General features: G+C 41.4%; 1 protein-coding gene across 14 annotated transcripts in view; it reads left to right on the forward strand.

Moving 5' to 3' along the window:
* The window catches only part of TBC1D1 (TBC1 domain family member 1), a 363204-nt gene that overhangs the window by 141397 nt on the left and 204509 nt on the right, over window positions 1-17298 (forward strand). For 4 of the 14 annotated variants that reach the window (XR_004349956.1, XR_004349957.1, XM_032632302.1 and 1 more), the window contains 6 exons: window positions 4368-4496; window positions 6232-6318; window positions 10223-10545; window positions 12372-12530; window positions 13395-13514; window positions 14495-14634. Coding sequence is in view for 12 of the 14 variants with exons in the window: in XM_032632302.1 (XP_032488193.1) it covers window positions 4368-4496; window positions 6232-6318; window positions 10223-10545; window positions 12372-12530; window positions 13395-13514; window positions 14495-14634 (958 nt within the window). In the remaining 2 variants the exon portion in view is untranslated. Of the gene's footprint in view, window positions 1-4367; window positions 4497-6231; window positions 6319-10222; window positions 12531-13394; window positions 13515-14494; window positions 14635-17298 lie in introns of all 14 variants that reach the window. The other 10 variants (XM_032632303.1, XM_032632312.1, XM_032632307.1 and 7 more) reach the window with 7 other exon arrangements.

Consider the following 17298-nt stretch of genomic DNA (forward strand, 5'->3'; position numbering starts at 1 on the left):
TTCTCAAGGTGTTTTAATGCTCAGTTGTGTGCTCTCCTCTTGCTATTTTCCCTGTAAACAGCCTCTGCTTTTCCAGTAACGTAACCGTGATGCAGTTTTATTTGGATGCACACACAGCAACTCTCCCCATTTGCTTTCTGCTTTCCAGCTGGCTTTGGCAATTATGTGCCTTTGCTGAACTCCTGGTCACACACAGTGGCCAACATTGTTTTTAATTTCATCGGCCAACTCTAGGGCCCCTTAGCTGTGACCCTAATATCAGTACACTGTGTTTTTGGCCTTTGTGTGTTGACCTTCCTCCCTTCTCAGCCGGTACCCTTAAGAGAGTGGGCAAGTTCTGTTATCCTCCTGTTCACTTTTGGATGGGCCACCCAGTCTAAGTTTTCAGTTAATTCCCTAGTTCATTTTCCAACATATTTCTTTTCTCATTTTCTTTCCTTTTTTCTCTTGTGCCACTGATAGTTATTCTATGTTTGATTTTCTCTTTCCTGAGTCACTCTAACTTGTTCCAACAGGAAATTGATAATTCTGAAATAATTTATAATGGCTAGAAAGGAGAATGAAGTGTTTATGGTGGATGGAAAGTTTTGCCCTAAATGCAATCTCATTTTTGTGGAACAGGGTAGTATCTTTATGATTTGGGCATAGACTAGTACAGTAAAGAAATATATTAATGTTTCTTTTATTTTCCCTCATTTGAAAACAGAATTTAATGTAAAGAAGACCAAGTCTCACAAAGTGGAACTGGTGTCTGGGCAGTAGTTGGGTGTCCCCTAGGCTGGATACCCTCTTGGGCTCCGAGTTCGGCTTTTCAGAGCCGCAGCTGCTTTATAGATCGATCAGATGAACTTTTGAGAGTTCACCGATAGATTTCTGCTCTCTTTCTGCTACCAGATAATTTAACCACATGGACTTCATTATGTTCTTATTGCTCCTAAAAATTCCTGTAACCTTTGAAAATGTGTTTTGACTTGACCTAGAGAGAGGTAGAATTGTGGTCTGTGTCCACCAGCCTTCAAAAGTAGATGGAAGGGCTTCCCTGGTGGTGCAGTGGTTGAGAGTCCGCCTACCGATGCAGGGGACAGGGGTTCGTGCCCCGGTCCGGGAAGATCCCACATGCCGCGGAGCAGCTCGGCCCGTGAGCCATGGCCGCTGAGCCTGCGTGTCCGGAGCCTGTTCTCTGCAACAGGAGAGGCCGCAACAGTGAGAGAACTGCGTACCGCAAAAAAAAAAAAAAGAAAAAAAAAAAATGTAGATGGAAGACAATGAGCACAGTCTCAGGGCTGTACTTCTCAGAGCTCTGGTGATACCACACTGTACATGCTTTTCAGACTGAAGCGTTGGTGTTGTTGGATACCTGTCAAAGGAATCGTTCCGTAAAGTAGAAAACAAACTGAAGGAATCCTTTGATCTTATGGGAAAGGATTCAGTTTGGGCAAGGACCTATAAATTAATAAAGTTTAGAGAGTATCATGTTTGAATCAGTGGACATATCATTTCTGCTTGTATTCACTGAGCTGGTACAAAAATTAATAATATTAAATCAACTGCCACTGATTGAACGTTTCCCAAGTACTAGGTATAGTTTTAATTCTCTACATGAGTTATTCCATATTTTTCTACAACAACTTTTTTGAGATAGGTGGTATAATACCTATGTTAGAGACAAGGACATGAGGAACAGAGGTCAAGTCGTTTGCTAGAGAGTGTGGAGCCCATGTGTGTGAGGTCCAAGGACATTATCTTAAGCTCCTAAAGGGCATAATGATTAACTAACAAAATCTAGTGTTATGTAACCACTCATCGATTTGTCTGGGTCCGTTATCCAGTAGATAAGTTTTTCTTTCTTTTTTTTCTGACATTTTATTACAAAAAATTTCAAACATACCAAAAAGTTGAAAGAATCACACAGTGAACACTCACATACCCACCATCTGGGTGAAACCATTTTAAACGTTTTGTTATGTTTGCTTTCCCATATAGCTATCCATCTATTACTCTACCTTATTTTTGATGTTTTTCAGAGTAAGTTTCTGATACTAGTACTCTTGATCCCTAAACACTTCAGTATGCATATCATTAATTAGAATTTGGTATTTATTTACAATTTTTTGGAGATAACATTTACATATAGTAAGTTGCACAAATCTTGAGTGTACCATTTGTTGAGTTTTGAGGATTTCATATATTTAGGTAACCCAGACCCGTATCAAGGTACAGAACATCTCCATCATGCCAGAAAGTACCCCCATACCCAGTCAGTCCTCACTCCCTCCCTCCCCCAGGCAACCACTGTTTTGATTTTTTTTTCTACGACAGATTAGTTTTGCCTGTTTTAGAACTTTCTATAAATGGAATCATACAGTATGTTCTCTCTTAGTTCTGGTTTCTTTCGCTTAGCATAATGTTTTTGATATTCGTCCTTGTTGCTTCATAAATCAGTAATTATGTTCCTTTTTATTCCATTGTGTCAATAGCACAGTTTGTTTCTCCATTCTCCTTTTGATGGGCACCTTAGCTATTTCTAGGTGCTGGTTATTCTGAATAAGGCTGATGGTGGATACATTGTGACACTACTGGATGGTGGGTTCTGAACTGAGAACTTCATGGTAGCTTCAGAATTTAAAACTTGGCTCCAAACGTTCATGCTTAGAGTTTACCCATCTGTCTTGGGATGGGCAATGTGAGGACTGCAGTACAAATTCACTCTAGAGCCCCACACTAGAAACTTACCAAGAACCAGCATCATCTTCAAAGGATAAACTTCTAGATGCTTAGTTTAAAATAAACAAGGAGTGTGTTATTTTCTAAATGCAAATTATTTTCTAAACGTGAATTATTTTCTAAATGTGAATTATTTTCAGACTGCATTTGAATTACAGTGATAGACATAGAAAAGAACCTTTTTAGATGGTAGAGGAGAGCAGAAGCAGCATTGAAGTAAGTATATAGAGATTCTTATGGCCTGGTTTACAAAAAGAAAAACACAAGTGCAGTTTTTGTTCTTTCTGTGTAGGATCTACTACGTTCTACTAGTCTTTTAGCCAGTATTTTCTGTATATATCAGAGAACAGTTAAAAATGCTTCTTTTTTAGGAAAAATTTGGTTATGAGTTTGAAAGCAGGTCTACAGTTTCTTAACTTCGTGAGTGAACTGGTATTGAGTCAAATGCAGGCCCCTGAGGGTTCTTTGTGGGTAATTCCCTTTGCTCTAGAGGCTGACTCCAGTCTGGATAGACTCTTACTCTTGGTAAATGATTGCACAGGACCAAATTGCAACTAGTAAGGCATCCACCCATGCTACATGACTTAGTCAGTATTTGTTGAGTGACTGCCAGAGCCTGTGCTCATCACTGTTCTTCTCAACACCTGCACAATGTTAACTTGGCCAAAGCTGGAGGTGGTATGAAGGCATTTATTGTATTAATCTGCACATTTTTCTGTATGCTTGACATATGTAACAGCAACAAAGAATAGTTGGGGTTTAGAGTAATGGAGGATGTGGTTGAGTATTTTTCTAACAAAATCATCATCTAGCAGGAAGCATTCAGGTAAGAATCCATAGAAGAAACAATTTAATCTAGAGTAGAGGTTTTTTTTGTATTTTTTAAGCATACCTCTTTGTTAATAAGTAACATTAAACTTCATTTTGTGATTGGCAAACAAACTTTTATGTTGTCAGTTTCATGTTCCCATCAGTTAAGGGAGAGACTTGGTTGCAGAGGAGAATGAATGGGATGATGGAAGCAATAGGTGGGAGAGAGGAAAAAGACAGGATTCTGTAGAAGGGGATGAAGGGATTAGTGTAGGCAGAGAGGATGGATTCTTCAGTTGATTAGATTTATTTTGTCTCATCCTCTGAAATGCCCCCAAAAGTAAGTTGTTACTTTACTTTGAAAAGCTAATCATAGCTACCTTTGTACCAGAAGCTGTGCCCAATGTTTTACATGCTTTACGTGTTTTAATCTCACAACATAGCACTATGATTAGATCGTGAGGTTGATCTCAATTTACAGAAGACGAAATTGTGGCTCAGAGAAAGTAAGAAACTTGCTCAAGTCCACAGCTAGTGAATGACATGTCTCTGATCCAGCCGCAGAGCCCAAGCTCTAAACTGTTTTGTTAACTGATTAGTTTCTAAGCACTTTTCCTTATTTTGTTTGGAGTAGGCAAAGCAACTCTTTGAGGCAAAATTATTTCCTGGACTTGCAGTCATGTCACCAAGGAGCAGATGAGAAGAGGTCACAGAAAAAATGACCTGAGGTCAAAAAGATGCATTCTAGAGATTTTTCAGTCCTTTAAAAAGGAAGGAAAAAAGGAGGGAAGGAAGATCTAAGTGACTTAATTTTCCATTGTTTCACTTTTTAGGCATCACAGATTGCAGCAGAGAATATTGGAAGTGAATTACCATCTAGTGCCACTCGATTTAGGCTAGATATGCTGAAAAACAAAGCGAAGAGATCTTTAACGGAGTCTTTAGAAAGTATTTTGTCCCGGGTAAGTGGCATAATTCCTCCTAGTTTAAGTTAAATCACTGTTTTTGAGAGAGCATGAAATTCAGTTCTTTGCTTTCGTTCCATCAGGGTTCATCATACAGTTTAGAAGGGTGAAACCTTTTTTGGTGTCTTCTCAGTGTTAGAAAAATGTTATCTACACTGAAAATTCAGTTTTTAACTTGGTCCAGGTTAAAAAGTGTTTTCTACTCTTTTGTGTTCTATGGAATTTTTGTCTCCCAAAAGAATGTTATTTGTTGGCCAGTCCCTGTAAAGAGCATGGATTAGATACACCAAGGTGTGGGTTCCATTCTCCCTAGTGTCACTAGGTACAGTTTAAAAATTGTTATCGTGGGACTTCCCTAGTGGCACAGTGGTTAAGAATCTGCCTGCCAGTGCAGGGGACATGGGTTCGAACCCTGGTCCGGTAAGATCCCACATGCCGGGGAGCAACTAATAAGCCCGTGCGCCACAACTACTGAGCCTGCGCTCTAGAGCCTGCGAGCCACAACGACTGAGGTGGCGAGCCACAACTACTGAAGCCCATGTGCCTAGAGCCCGTGCTCCCCAACAAGAGAAGCCACCGCAATGAGAAACCTGAGCACCGCAATGAAGAGTAGCCCCCGCTCGCCGCAACTAGAGAAAGCCCGCGTGCAGCAACGAAGACCCAATGCAGCCAAAAATAAAATACATAAATAAATAAATAAATTTAAATAAATAAATAAAAATCCTGATTACATTATAAAAAAAATTTTTATCATTAGCTGCTATTGTTATGTGTCTGAAACTGTTTATAGCAGGATCTGCAAACTGTGGTCCTTGGGTCAAATACCATTCACCTCCTGTTTTTGTAAATAGAGTTTTATTGAAACACAGCCACATCAATTCATTCACCTATTGTCTAAGGCTGCTTTTCTGCAGAGTTGAGTACTTGCCACGGATACCATATGGTCCACAAAGCATAAGAGATTTATTTTCTGGCCCTTTACGGAAAAAGTTTGTGGCCTGCAGCTCTATAGGAAGAACAGAGTATACGTATGTACCGATCTGGGAGTTCTTTAAGAAATTACTACCAACCCCCGCTCCACCCACCCACCCCCACCCCCGCCACGCCAACCCCAGCGTGAGTGTAAATACCTTTTACACTAAGAAATAAAAGTTCTCTTTTCTCTCAAAGTTTCACACCTTTCTGGAGTTTGCAGTATCTTCTTATATTTATCTTTTATTTCATGAACCACTCCATTTGAAACATTTTTTTTTGTTATAAATTTTATTTTCTATGGAGGTGTTTCTGAGAATTTCACAGCAGCCTTACAGATAATTAAAAGCAGTTCATTTACAAAACCAGAGTTGGGGTGGGGCTGCCTTTGAGAGCTCCCAGACCGAGAGATTGTGGTTTGTGTGTCATAGGCTGGCGGGTCATGACACCGTGTGACTCAGAGGGGGGACTCTGTTGTTGAGGTGTGCACCTCAGTGCTTGCTTTTCTTCTAGACGTGTTGTCTCTTCTGCCCATCATCCCTGCCAAATGACTAACCCACAAGGTGCTTTGGAACATTTAGTTTGGTTAAAAAAAAAAAAAAAAAAAGAAATATTGATTGTCTTCATGCACATATGTGCTCAGCAGAGTTTCCCAGTAGATGCATTTTTCCTGAACTTATTTAAATAGACCAGGTTGCTTCTAGCAGATGCCTTTGCAAAAGCCTCAGGGGTCATAACTCGACTGCTTTTCTTTCTGTAGGGTAATAAAGCCAGAGGCCTCCAGGAGCACTCCGCCAGTCTGGATCTGGACAGCTCCGTGTCTAGCACATTAAGTAGCACCAGCAAAGTAAGCACGTTTTTTTTTTTTATATGACACCCTGAAGAAACCAGCAAATGGGTCTTGCTCATCTCCTATATACCGGGCCTATCAAAAGGAACAAAAGAAGCCTCATAGCTCCAATCATGAGAAATTTGGTGCTTCTGGACTTGATAATGCAGGGGGAGGGCTGGTTGTGCAGTCCTACTCTAGCCGAAAAGTTGTACATACCAAAACAGAGGGCTATTGCATAAGCAAAGAGGAAAAAGCACAATTTCAGGCCACTGAGATCTAAATAATCACAAGTGATCAATGGATTTCTTTCTTTAGTAGGTTTTCCAGTGAAATCTAAATGAAATATTAAAAATAATTGGGAAAACCTCAAACGTGGGTTTACGAATTATGAGAAGTATGCAACTTAAATTCCTGAAACTTACTCTGTCCTCTGCCTGACTCTATGATTATAATTAAACATCACTATTTTTATAAATAAGCCTCACCCCTCGCGTCTGCCACCAAGCACAGCTTTGTGATAGTGAGCAAGCCAGCAGTTCTCTTTGGTAGCAGACCTGTGTCTATGTCCTTGTTTTAATTTCTTGCTTTCTAAATATATAAGCGTACTTAAACCTAGTTAGTTCAACTTTTTACCCACCAGAAAAGTGGATTTCGGGTTTTGTGCTGGGGATGTCAGAGTGCCCTGGGATGGAAAGTGGGGGAGTTGTTGTGGAGGCCAGCTCCTTACCACAGGAATCAAAGTTCTTCTGTGCTTCCTCCTGGGCATGTGCCTTTCAAAGGTTTTAGACCATAACCAACAGTAATTTACACATTTAACATTGCAAACTAGTTCAGAAACACACATACCTACATGCTCACAGATAAAATGAAAATAAGATTTCACAAAATGATATTTACTGTAAACATGTGATAATATTGGTATTTGCTATTGCTTTAAAAAGTTTGTGGCAGACCACGAAATTGATATCACTGCCTACCAATGTGTTACAGCCGATAGTTTGAGAAACGCTGCCGCAGTTGAGTGCTTTCTCAATTTCTAAGGTGCATCTTTAATGGGATCTGGTTAAAATGCAGATTCTGATTCAGTAGGCCTGGGGTGATTCCTGAAATGGCCAGTTTCTGACAAGCTCCAAGGTGATGTTGATGCCGCTGGTCTGTGGACCCACTTAGGGGAGCAAGTCCCTAGACCCCAGTCTTCTGAATATGATTTTATTTTTTTTGGGGGGTGGGCGTCTGTGCTGTGTGGCTTGCGGGATCTTAGTTCCCTGACCAGGGATTAAACCCATGCCCTAGGCAGTGGAAGTATGGAGTCCTAACCATTGGACCACCAGGGAATGCCCTGAATATGATTTTCTAAGTTAGAATCTAGTGGTCTATTTAAATTCATCTCCTCCATACTGATTCTACCCACAATTCATTTGAAATTTGGAAATGTTTTGGGTTTTTTTTATCTGCTGGATACAGATGAAAAAGACAGCTTCTAGCAGGAAGGAACTCATCTGGTAGGAGAGGCGACAGATACACCAGCATCGAGTAGAGTAGCTGTGAGCCTGAGTTCAAATAAGAGCCAAGGTAGCTTAGCTGTCACAGGAGCAAGAGGAAGGGGAGCTATTTTTGGTCAGTGGAACCAGAGAAAGCTTGGAGAGGGGAGCAGTAGTGCTTTTGATAAATCTTGGAGAAAGTATAGGAATTGCACCCGTGGAAGTGGACAGGGAAGAGGGCGTTCCAGATTAGTTCCAATAAAAGTGCTGTGAAGAAATTCATGTCACTCAAGTGACTTTTCCAGTAAGTCTTATTGCTTGTTTTTTATTCTTCAAATCACAGATCTAGGAATATACACATGGTTTGAATTTCTAGGGCAATTCTAAGGGAAATGCAGCTTTTTAGAACCTATTTGTGTGTATTGTGTGTGTGGCTCTATGCTATTTATGTCGTTTGTTCATCCTGACGTTGAGAAACTGTTGTTAAAAGTGTGCTTTTTTTTTTTTAACATCTTTATTGGGGTATAATTGCTTTACAATGGTGTGTTAGTTTCTGCTTTATAACAAAGTGAATCAGTTATACATATACATATGTTCCCATATCTCTTCCCTCTTGAGTCTCCCTCCCTCCCACCCTCCCTATCCCACCCCTCCAGGCGGTCACAAAGCACCGAGCCAATATCCCTGTGCCTTGCGGCTGCTTCCCACTAGCTATCTACCTTACTACGTTTGTTAGTGTGTATATGTCCATGACTCTCTCTCGCCCTGTCACAGCTCACCCTTCCCCCTCCCCATATCCTCAAGTCTGTTCTCCAGTAGGTCTGCGTCTTTATTCCTGTCTTACCCCTAGGTTCTTCATGACATTTTTTTCCTTAAACTCCATATATATGTGTTAGCATATGGTCTTTGTCTTTTTCTTTCTGACTTACTTCACTCTGGATGACAGACGTAATTGGATCTCTTCCAGTAAATTGATCATCTGGAAGCAAAGAAGCTGAACATCCAGTGGCCCTTTCAGGTGTTAGATGAAGCTAAGGGTTAGCTCTTCCACATAATTTGGAAGGACGTTAATGAGAGTTGAGATGAATAGGTTTGCGTGATGGAGATTGCTTGATGAATTGTCTTAAACACATTTTTAAATCCTTAAATTAAAAGAATCTTGGTAACTGTAGAGTCCTGAAGAATGAAAAATTTAAGTTACTGTTTAACATTTCATAATGTTTTGGGAATTAAGCTTTTAAAATCTAATTCCTACAAAATTAAGTGTATATAACCTTTCTCCTCAATAAACATAAATTTAATTTTTTAAATTAAAATCCTTAATACCTATCATCTAAGAGACACTCAACTGCAGGTCAAATGAACAGGTGGAATTTAGATTTTCCAGTCCACTGTTATTAGATGCATTCATTCCTTTTTGCTCTTTTCATGTTGATTTATTCATCCCTCCTAGTAATTTCAGCAGGGACAAGCTAGTACACGTCTTCTTTTATATATATATATATATATATATATATAATGTATATATATATACATTTTTTTAATACAGCAGGTTCTTATTAGTCATCAGTGTTTTACACATCAGTTATTTTATATTTTTTGATTTGAGAAAAATATATTGGCCCCTGCCACGTCCTGGGCATGCAGTGCTAAGCATGAGTGGTGGTAGTTCATTCCTTTGAAAAGGTATGCATCTTGAGAGCCTACGATATTAAAGTATTGTCATGATTCTCAACAAATGTTTGAGTACCCACTCAGGAAATTCACTGAGTGCCTAATAAGACAATAACTTATATTTATACAACATTTAACAGCAGACAAGTACTTTTAGTTGTATTATCTTGCTTAATTCTGAAACCCGGTGAGATAAATTTTCACTATACCCTTTTACAGATGAGGAAATTGAGGTGCAGAAAGAAGTTAAGTGATTTGCCCTGAATCATGTCAGTAAGTGCCTAGAGAGAGATTTTTCATATCTAAGAATAATATAGGATGTAATTTTTAACACTCAAGATTACCAAGTTAAATCCAAACATTAGATCACATTCAGAGAGAGCCATAAAATGTGGGTATCACATGTATGAACACACTTGGCCAAGATAAAGAACTTGCTTTGTTTAAACTGTGCCGACAAGTTAAACGGCATTCGCTCTGCTTGTTATAGGCGGTAGTAGAGAGCTCTCTTTTCTAGAAAGAGAACTATTTCAGCTTTGCTTAGGGCAGTTACTTGTTATAATTTATGTCCTTCACGCTTGCACTTGGACAGTTTCCCCATTTGTCCTGCACACTAACGTTTTGTCTCGGAGGAGCAGGCATTTAGTGGGCCTTTAATCGTCTTATACTTTTGGTGGCCTCTAGAGGGCACTGTGATCAGAAGATGTGCCTACATTTTGAAATGTTTTCCTGCCGCTGGAATTAGAGATGTGTAAATCCCACAAGTGCCTTGCCATGTGTCTGAACTGCTGTCTGTCTGCTGCCAGGAGCCGTCTGTGTGTGAAAAGGAGGCCTTTCCCATCTCTGAGAGCTCCTTCAGACTCCTGGGCTCCTCGGATGACCTGTCCAGTGACTCAGAGAGCCACGCCGCAGAAGAGCCAGCCCTGCTGTCACCCCAGCAGGGCTTCAGGAGGCGCGCCAACACTCTGAGTCACGTCCCTGTGGAATGCCAGCAGCCTCTGCAGCAGGCACAGGGATCTCCAGGGGTCTCGCAAAGGAAACTTGTGAGGTATCACTCAGTGAGCACAGAGACGCCTCATGAACGAAAGTAAGATTTGTTGAAAATGTAGATTTGTTGTATAAATGGATGGGGCATATCTGTTACTAACCAGGTATGTGCATCCCAGGCATGTCAGTTGGGTGAAAAGAGAAGCCTGAGTCAGGTTTCACTCTTGGCTTAAAAAGGTAAAACTCGAAGCACTGTGTTCCTTCCGTCTTCCTCCCTTGGGAAATATGTAGTTGTAAGAGATACTTGTTACCTGTTCAAGTGCAAGTACGGTGAGGAAGCAGGTAAGACGAGCAGAAATGGCCCTTAAGATGCAGAATGGTCCCTCCTCACACAGTGAGAGGCAGCCCTGACCGTGAACTCTGCCGCTGGCCTGGAGGGAAGTAGTGAGTGAGCGGTCAGGTGAGTCTGCTCGTTTGGAGGCCCTGGCTGGAGGCGCAGTGATGCCGGGACCTCTGTCCTAGTTCTGTCCCAAGCCGGCCGTGGCCCAGGCAAAGTTGCTTCACTTCACTGTATGACACAGTTGACACTGTATGACACAATAGGTGGTCTCTAAAATCTCCTCCAATGTGAGAGTTCTGGATTCTTCGAACAAGACTTACTAATTTTAATCCCAACTGCTCTAGTGAGCAGTTGGGATTTCCTGGCTATAGAGCTGGGGAAGCAGTACAGTAGTAGAAGCTCTCCCGCTTCCTTCTGGGGTCCCTTGGCAATTAATTTGACTCCGAGTGTCAGAGACCATGAATGGACACAGAGGTATGTTTAAAAATCACTTTAAAAATATTTTAAAACTCGTCACCTTAGAAGGCTGAAGTAGGCCACACCTGTGTGCAGCTGCTGCCTGATTTTGGTGACAACAGAAGCCAGGACGTGTGTCTCGGTGCAGGTCCTGCACAGATGAGGGAGAGTCCACGCGGGGGTGGGTGTTGGAGGTGGTGCTGATGAAGCAGTGACACGTGCTAGCAATCTCAGACGAGCTAGTAGAGCCGCTCAGCTCTGTTTTCCGTACGCCATTGAAAATAGTTATGATGGTTCTTTGGAATTTGGCTGGATAATTGTGATCCCAAAGCAGGACATGCTTCAGAAGCTAATATCCAATTCTGTGATGTTTTGGAGACAAGCATAGTTTGTTTGAGGCTTTGTGGCTTCTTGTCATGTTTCTTAAAAGCCTGCGCGCACACTCCTTTTATTCTGCCTCTCCACTGGCTCCCACCCCTCTTTTTCTGGCACTTTAGTGATAATGGAACTTTTCCTGTCTGGAGATTTCTAGTCCTCTTGCTAATAAGCCCACTGTTTCACACAAGCCAGAGGTGGCAGGAAATGAGAAGTCCCTGACAGTCCATTTCCCTTCTCCCCTAAGAATGCAGCTTCCTAAAGGGTCCTGTGGGGCGTGGGTGATGAGGGGGCGCGGTACTGTCCCCCCTCCTCCTCCGTCCCCCAGCATGCTTCTTTGGCTTTGCTCCCCCCTCATGAACTCTCTGCTCACTTATGCACAGGAAATGAGACTTGGACATTCAAGGCAGGTTATTGTTCATTTTGACGAGAGATGTATTTCTAAAACTCTGGATTTTGTTTTGCTTTCCTTTGCTTTTGTTTTAATTAAAAAAAATTTTCCCCCGTCAGATTCTAAAAAAGGAGTAGAGGAAACGGGTCTCTTGCGCACATAAGCATGTGGGAAGTGATCAAGAGGGACCTTGCACGGTGCCCTCTTGACTGAGAGCTGCCTTTGCCAGCAGGAATTGTGGCGCAGAAGAGGAGAGCACCCTCTAACTGTGACAGTTCCTGTTTCCTCCGTGTGTCCTCTGCGTTTCCTGTGCGGTTCCGTCCCCGCCTTTAACTCCCCTGCTTTCTCTCTAATTGCTATTTAGTGGGAATCGTCCCCCTGTCGGCGAGTCTGAAGGTGGCTCAGGTCAGTCCTCAGCTGCTCCTCCACCTCGTCTTACCCCCTCCGCCTCCTCGCCCAATTTCTTTAAGTACCTCAAACATAACCCAAGTGGAGAACAGAGTGGCAATGCCGTGCCAAAGAGGTGAGCCACCCGCATGGCAAGTTCAGTGTCGTTCGTCTTCCTGGGATGCTCACGCAGAGAGAGTGTGCTGAATGTCCACACAAGGACCCCGGGGCCACCGCTTGTGTGTGTGTGTGTGTGTGTGTGCGTGTGTGTGTGTGTGTGTGTGTGCTTGTCTGGTTTTGGTTTTCCTATTTTCAGTCTATCATTTGAATCTACTTAATTTTACTGTTGATTAATTCCCTCAAAATTATTATGAAAACAGTCTTGATGGCAAATTATTTTTTATATACTTATTTTCACATTCCCCTGCCCTAGTGTACACACACACACACACACACACACACACACACACACACATTAACAGCAATGTGCTTGATCATATGCATTGCGATTTGTGCCATATCAGAAACTTCCTCATTAATTTAGGAAAATTATTTTTCTACTTTGGAAGGAAGGAGTCATTTTGGATGATGGACTGAATTTTTTATTGTTGTGGTTTTGTTTTTATTTTGGTCAGAACGCTTTACATGAGATCTACCCTCTTAACACCTTTTTTGCGTGTTCACGGTATTACTAACTATGGGCAGAGTGTTGTAACTGTAGGCACAATGGTGCACAGCACATCTTTAGAATTTATTCACCTTATGTAACTGGACTGATGTTTGTTAATTAGTTCATTGATTCCATTCATTTAAAATAATAGAATTTTATTGACTGAAATGAAAGTTAAATCTCATTTGTAAACTATTTTTGATTTCTTACCCGCTTTAATTTTCTTAGCCTTAGAACTATAAAATGTTTCTTCTGTTTTGAAGGTTATGTTTTATACTTTGTGTGTTTGTGTTTCTTTATCCTAAACTCTTTTTTCAACCACACTCTCAGCATCTCCTACCGTAATGCCCTGCGGAAAAAACTTCATTCTTCTTCCTCTGTGCCAAATTTTCTAAAATTTCTGGCTCCTGTAGATGAAAATAACACCTCTGACTTTATGAACACAAAAAGGTAGAGTTGAATTTAGATATATCAAGTCTGGGTAGAAGTGTTGATTGTTAGACATATAAGGATTTTTCATCTGTACTTTTGCCATTTAAAAAATCATTTTCGCTAGATCTATTGTATCTTCTTTCTTATAATTTTTCTTACTGATGATGTGATTTAAAAAAATGTGGAGTCAACCTGTTATCCAGTTTTGACTAGGATTAGTTTATTAATACATGGTTATTTTCAGCAAATTAAAGAAAGTCTTAACCGTTGTCTCTAAATGATAGAAGTGTTTCTGGATAATGAGCATATATGGCTGCCAGTAAATCAGTCAGCATGTTTGATCTCCAAGTTCAGATGATTGTTCAGTTGTTGGTATATATTCAGGTGTAAGTTACAAGGGGTTCCCCAAGTTGTCCCGTGAATAGAAAGGAAATTAGTGATTGTGTTTATGTATATTGAAAACTATACTTTATTTTGCAGTTTAAAACATACAGATGGTAAAAGCCATTATTAGCAAGTGACTGCATAATTATTGCCCTTGCTGGTTCTGTGTAATTTAACGTTTTTCTTTTTTTGTGATGATCCTTGGAGACGCAGGCCTATGCTAAGAAAATCTCCCCTCACACAGACTAGGGGAGATTGTGGCCCGGGTGACAGCGCCCCCTTTAGGCCGTCTCTCTTTTCTGAAGTGGCACCAAGAGAGGCCCAATTGGAAGCCAAGATCCATGGAGTGTAGTTCTTAATATCTTTTACCATAAAAATAAATTAAGGACATGTACCCTGACTCTTTCCATAAAAAGCACCCTGTCAGAAAGCAGTCCTGTGGGAGTGTTGCCCCACTGCGAGTTTGATTTGATGCCTGTGATTATCTAGTTATGTTTGCTGGTACAAAGATAATTTATAATTTAGTGCTCTGTTTAAAAAACAAAAAAAAGTCAAGCTAAAATACCTGCTTATATCTCCTCACCAGTCATAAAACAATTGTCTTGTAATTTTAGGGACTTTGAGTCCAAAGCCAGCCATCTTGGTGATGCCAGCGGGACCCCCGTAAAGACACGGAGACACTCGTGGAGGCAGCAGATCTTCCTTCGAGTGGCCACCCCGCAGAAAGCCTGCGATTCTCCCGGCAGACACGAAGGTAAGGCCCACCCCCAACGTAAAGCTAGGTCGTGGCTCGAGTTTCATCTGTAGCAAAAGCACATTTGGTGGAAGAAGAGGTGAAGTGAGATCTCAAGTCAAAATCATCCCCTGATTTTAAAGTTCCCTGGTTGAGAAGCTCAAATGGCAATGCCTATCACTGTTTCCAGCGGATCCGTTTTCCCTGTCTGCAACTGAAATGTAGGTTTCCACCCTACCTCAGCATGGTGTGGTTTTAGAGGTACCTCTATCCCACTGGTCACACCTGTGATGATCTGTGCCTTGTCATTTGCTGTCACTCAATCTGGTGTCACAGGAGGACTCTCTGTCATCCTTCTTGTGTCCTCTAAAGAAATACAAGCAGACCTCAGAGATATTATGGGTTAGGGTTCAAGACCAGCACAATAAGAAGAATATTGCAATAAGGCGAATCACACAAATTTTGTCATTTCCCAGTGCACACATAAAAGTTATTTTTACCCTATAGTATAGACACTATAATGTAGTCTTTTAAGTGTGCAATAGCATTAATGTCTAAAAGACATACATACCTTACCTAAAAAAATCTTGATTGCTAAAAAATTCTAACTATCATCTGACAATTCAGGGTTGCCACAGACATTCAGTTTCTAAAAAATGCAGTGTCTGTGAAGTACAGTAGAGCTAATAAGCCCAATAAAACAAGGTATGCCTGTATAGGACGTGCTAAAGTTTATCTTTAGGCCTTTGTATGTTGAGTTATAATGTAAAAGAGGAGTTTAAATGCAGTTCATCTGAGTAAAATTAAGATTTTTCTCTGCCCAGTGATCTAAACTTTCAACAGTAGATATTTATTTTCCTTAGTGTTCCTTAATCAGAAAACATTTTTTCTTTATAAAAGCACTCAAAACAGACCTCCAAAGATTACTTGAATTCCTCAGATTGCAAGACTGCATGTAGTGGAGACTCACTCTTGTCCCTCGACACACTTCATGTCTCTTAGGAAGCAGCCAAGGCTAACCCAAGAGTGTTCAGACTAGGTTCCCTGCAGCTGTCTTGGGGGAGGAGGTGCTGTTGGAGGAACCCTCCCTTCCTGCTCCCCTCCCCCCATTGTTGTTTCTTCTCTCTCCCTCCCCGCCTCTCTCCCCCAGAGTTCTTAATATTTGATTCGGATAATGAGTCCTCTGCCAAATTAAACAAGAGTCTGGTTTGGACTCAGCTGGCTTTGTGATACAAATCATAGAACTTCATTTGTACTTAGTTCCTTTGGTTATAAAACGGTTACAGTAGTATTGGCTCTTCACATCTCATGGAATTACATTAAATGATAAATGTGAAAGTGCTTTGAAAACCTAAAGACATATCACGTGTCAAGTGGTAACATTTTTGTTACTGTTATTGAGTTTGCAGCAGTGGTGTGTTTAGCTTCCTATACCAATGTCCCCTAGCAGGAGCAATGTAAAGGAGTGCTGGCTTTATTCATTCAGTGTGATTAAAAAATTTTTTTTAGTAAATTGAGTTATTTCAGTTTGTATCATTTTAGACGCTTTTGTTTTAAAGATTTCATTTTCATGTTGTAGATATCCTACTAATGTCCAACAGCCAGATGGTGTATCCTAGTTCCCTCCTTTTTAAACTTGTAAAATTCTAAGCCAAAGGGGTTGCTGCAGTAGTGGCTGTAGAAAAGAGCAGGCTCGTAAAATGCGCAGCTCCCGGTTGGAGCTCTGGCCTCTGAGGAAATGGCTGGTGTCTACAGGCCCCACCCTGGTGCCACTCTTTTCCCATACTTCCTGGAAGTACAGTGAGTTTCTAGACGGGACCCGCACTGGTATCTCCTGGTCGGCGTCTGGGGGGCCTGAGTCAGAAGATTAGTCGGTGCTGGCAAATGCTTGATTCTCTGGAGAACCCCAGGATAAAATAGGCAAGGAGATGGCACTGTGGGCGGCGTGAGACAATGTGATCTTGTGTCACCCCAGCAGGTAGGAAGGGAATGGGGAAGAACGCCATAGTTTGTGTCTGAATTCTCTTTTTAAAAGTTAAGCAGAAAACTTCTCTTTTTAATTGGTTTAGTCTGGGAATATTGTAAGAAATGGATGTTTAACTCCATGTTGCATTGTTATTGATAATGTTTGCCGTGGACAGGGTTCTTTGGTGAATCCTGGGCCCTCGGACCCAGCTGGGCAGAAGTTTGCAGGGAATGAGATGGGATAAGTTGTTATTGCCCCAGAGGTCAGAGCGCTGAGCAGGTCTGTCCAGTACCCTGTGGGCCGGGCGGCATGGTCTCCAGGGAACTGGGAACCCAGGACTTGGTGGGTCCATCTCCCCTGCCGGAAATGGTACTAAAAGTAATGCCCCAGTGTCTGCCTGACAGGCCCCCCAGGATCACCTGCTTGTTTGTAGGAAAGCAGAGAGCTGACCTCTTCATCATGGTCTGAGGTGGTTATGAAGATGAACTTAGGGAAAGAATTTAGAGCTCATTCAGGGAACCTCCTCTGAAAGCAGGAGCGGAGTGCCTGCATCCAAATCCCAGCTTTTCCCCTCAGGAGCCGTGATCTGGAACCAGCTGTCTAATTTCTCACCTATGATATAGGATTAATTATGCCTCTTGCCACACTGATTGAGATAGGGGAGCGTGATGTTTTTATTGGCATTTTTTTTAAGAATTGAAGAATTCACAAGATTAGAA

The sequence above is a fragment of the Phocoena sinus genome, chromosome 5, assembly GCF_008692025.1.
Source record: "Phocoena sinus isolate mPhoSin1 chromosome 5, mPhoSin1.pri, whole genome shotgun sequence".
Lineage (NCBI taxonomy): Eukaryota > Metazoa > Chordata > Mammalia > Artiodactyla > Phocoenidae > Phocoena > Phocoena sinus.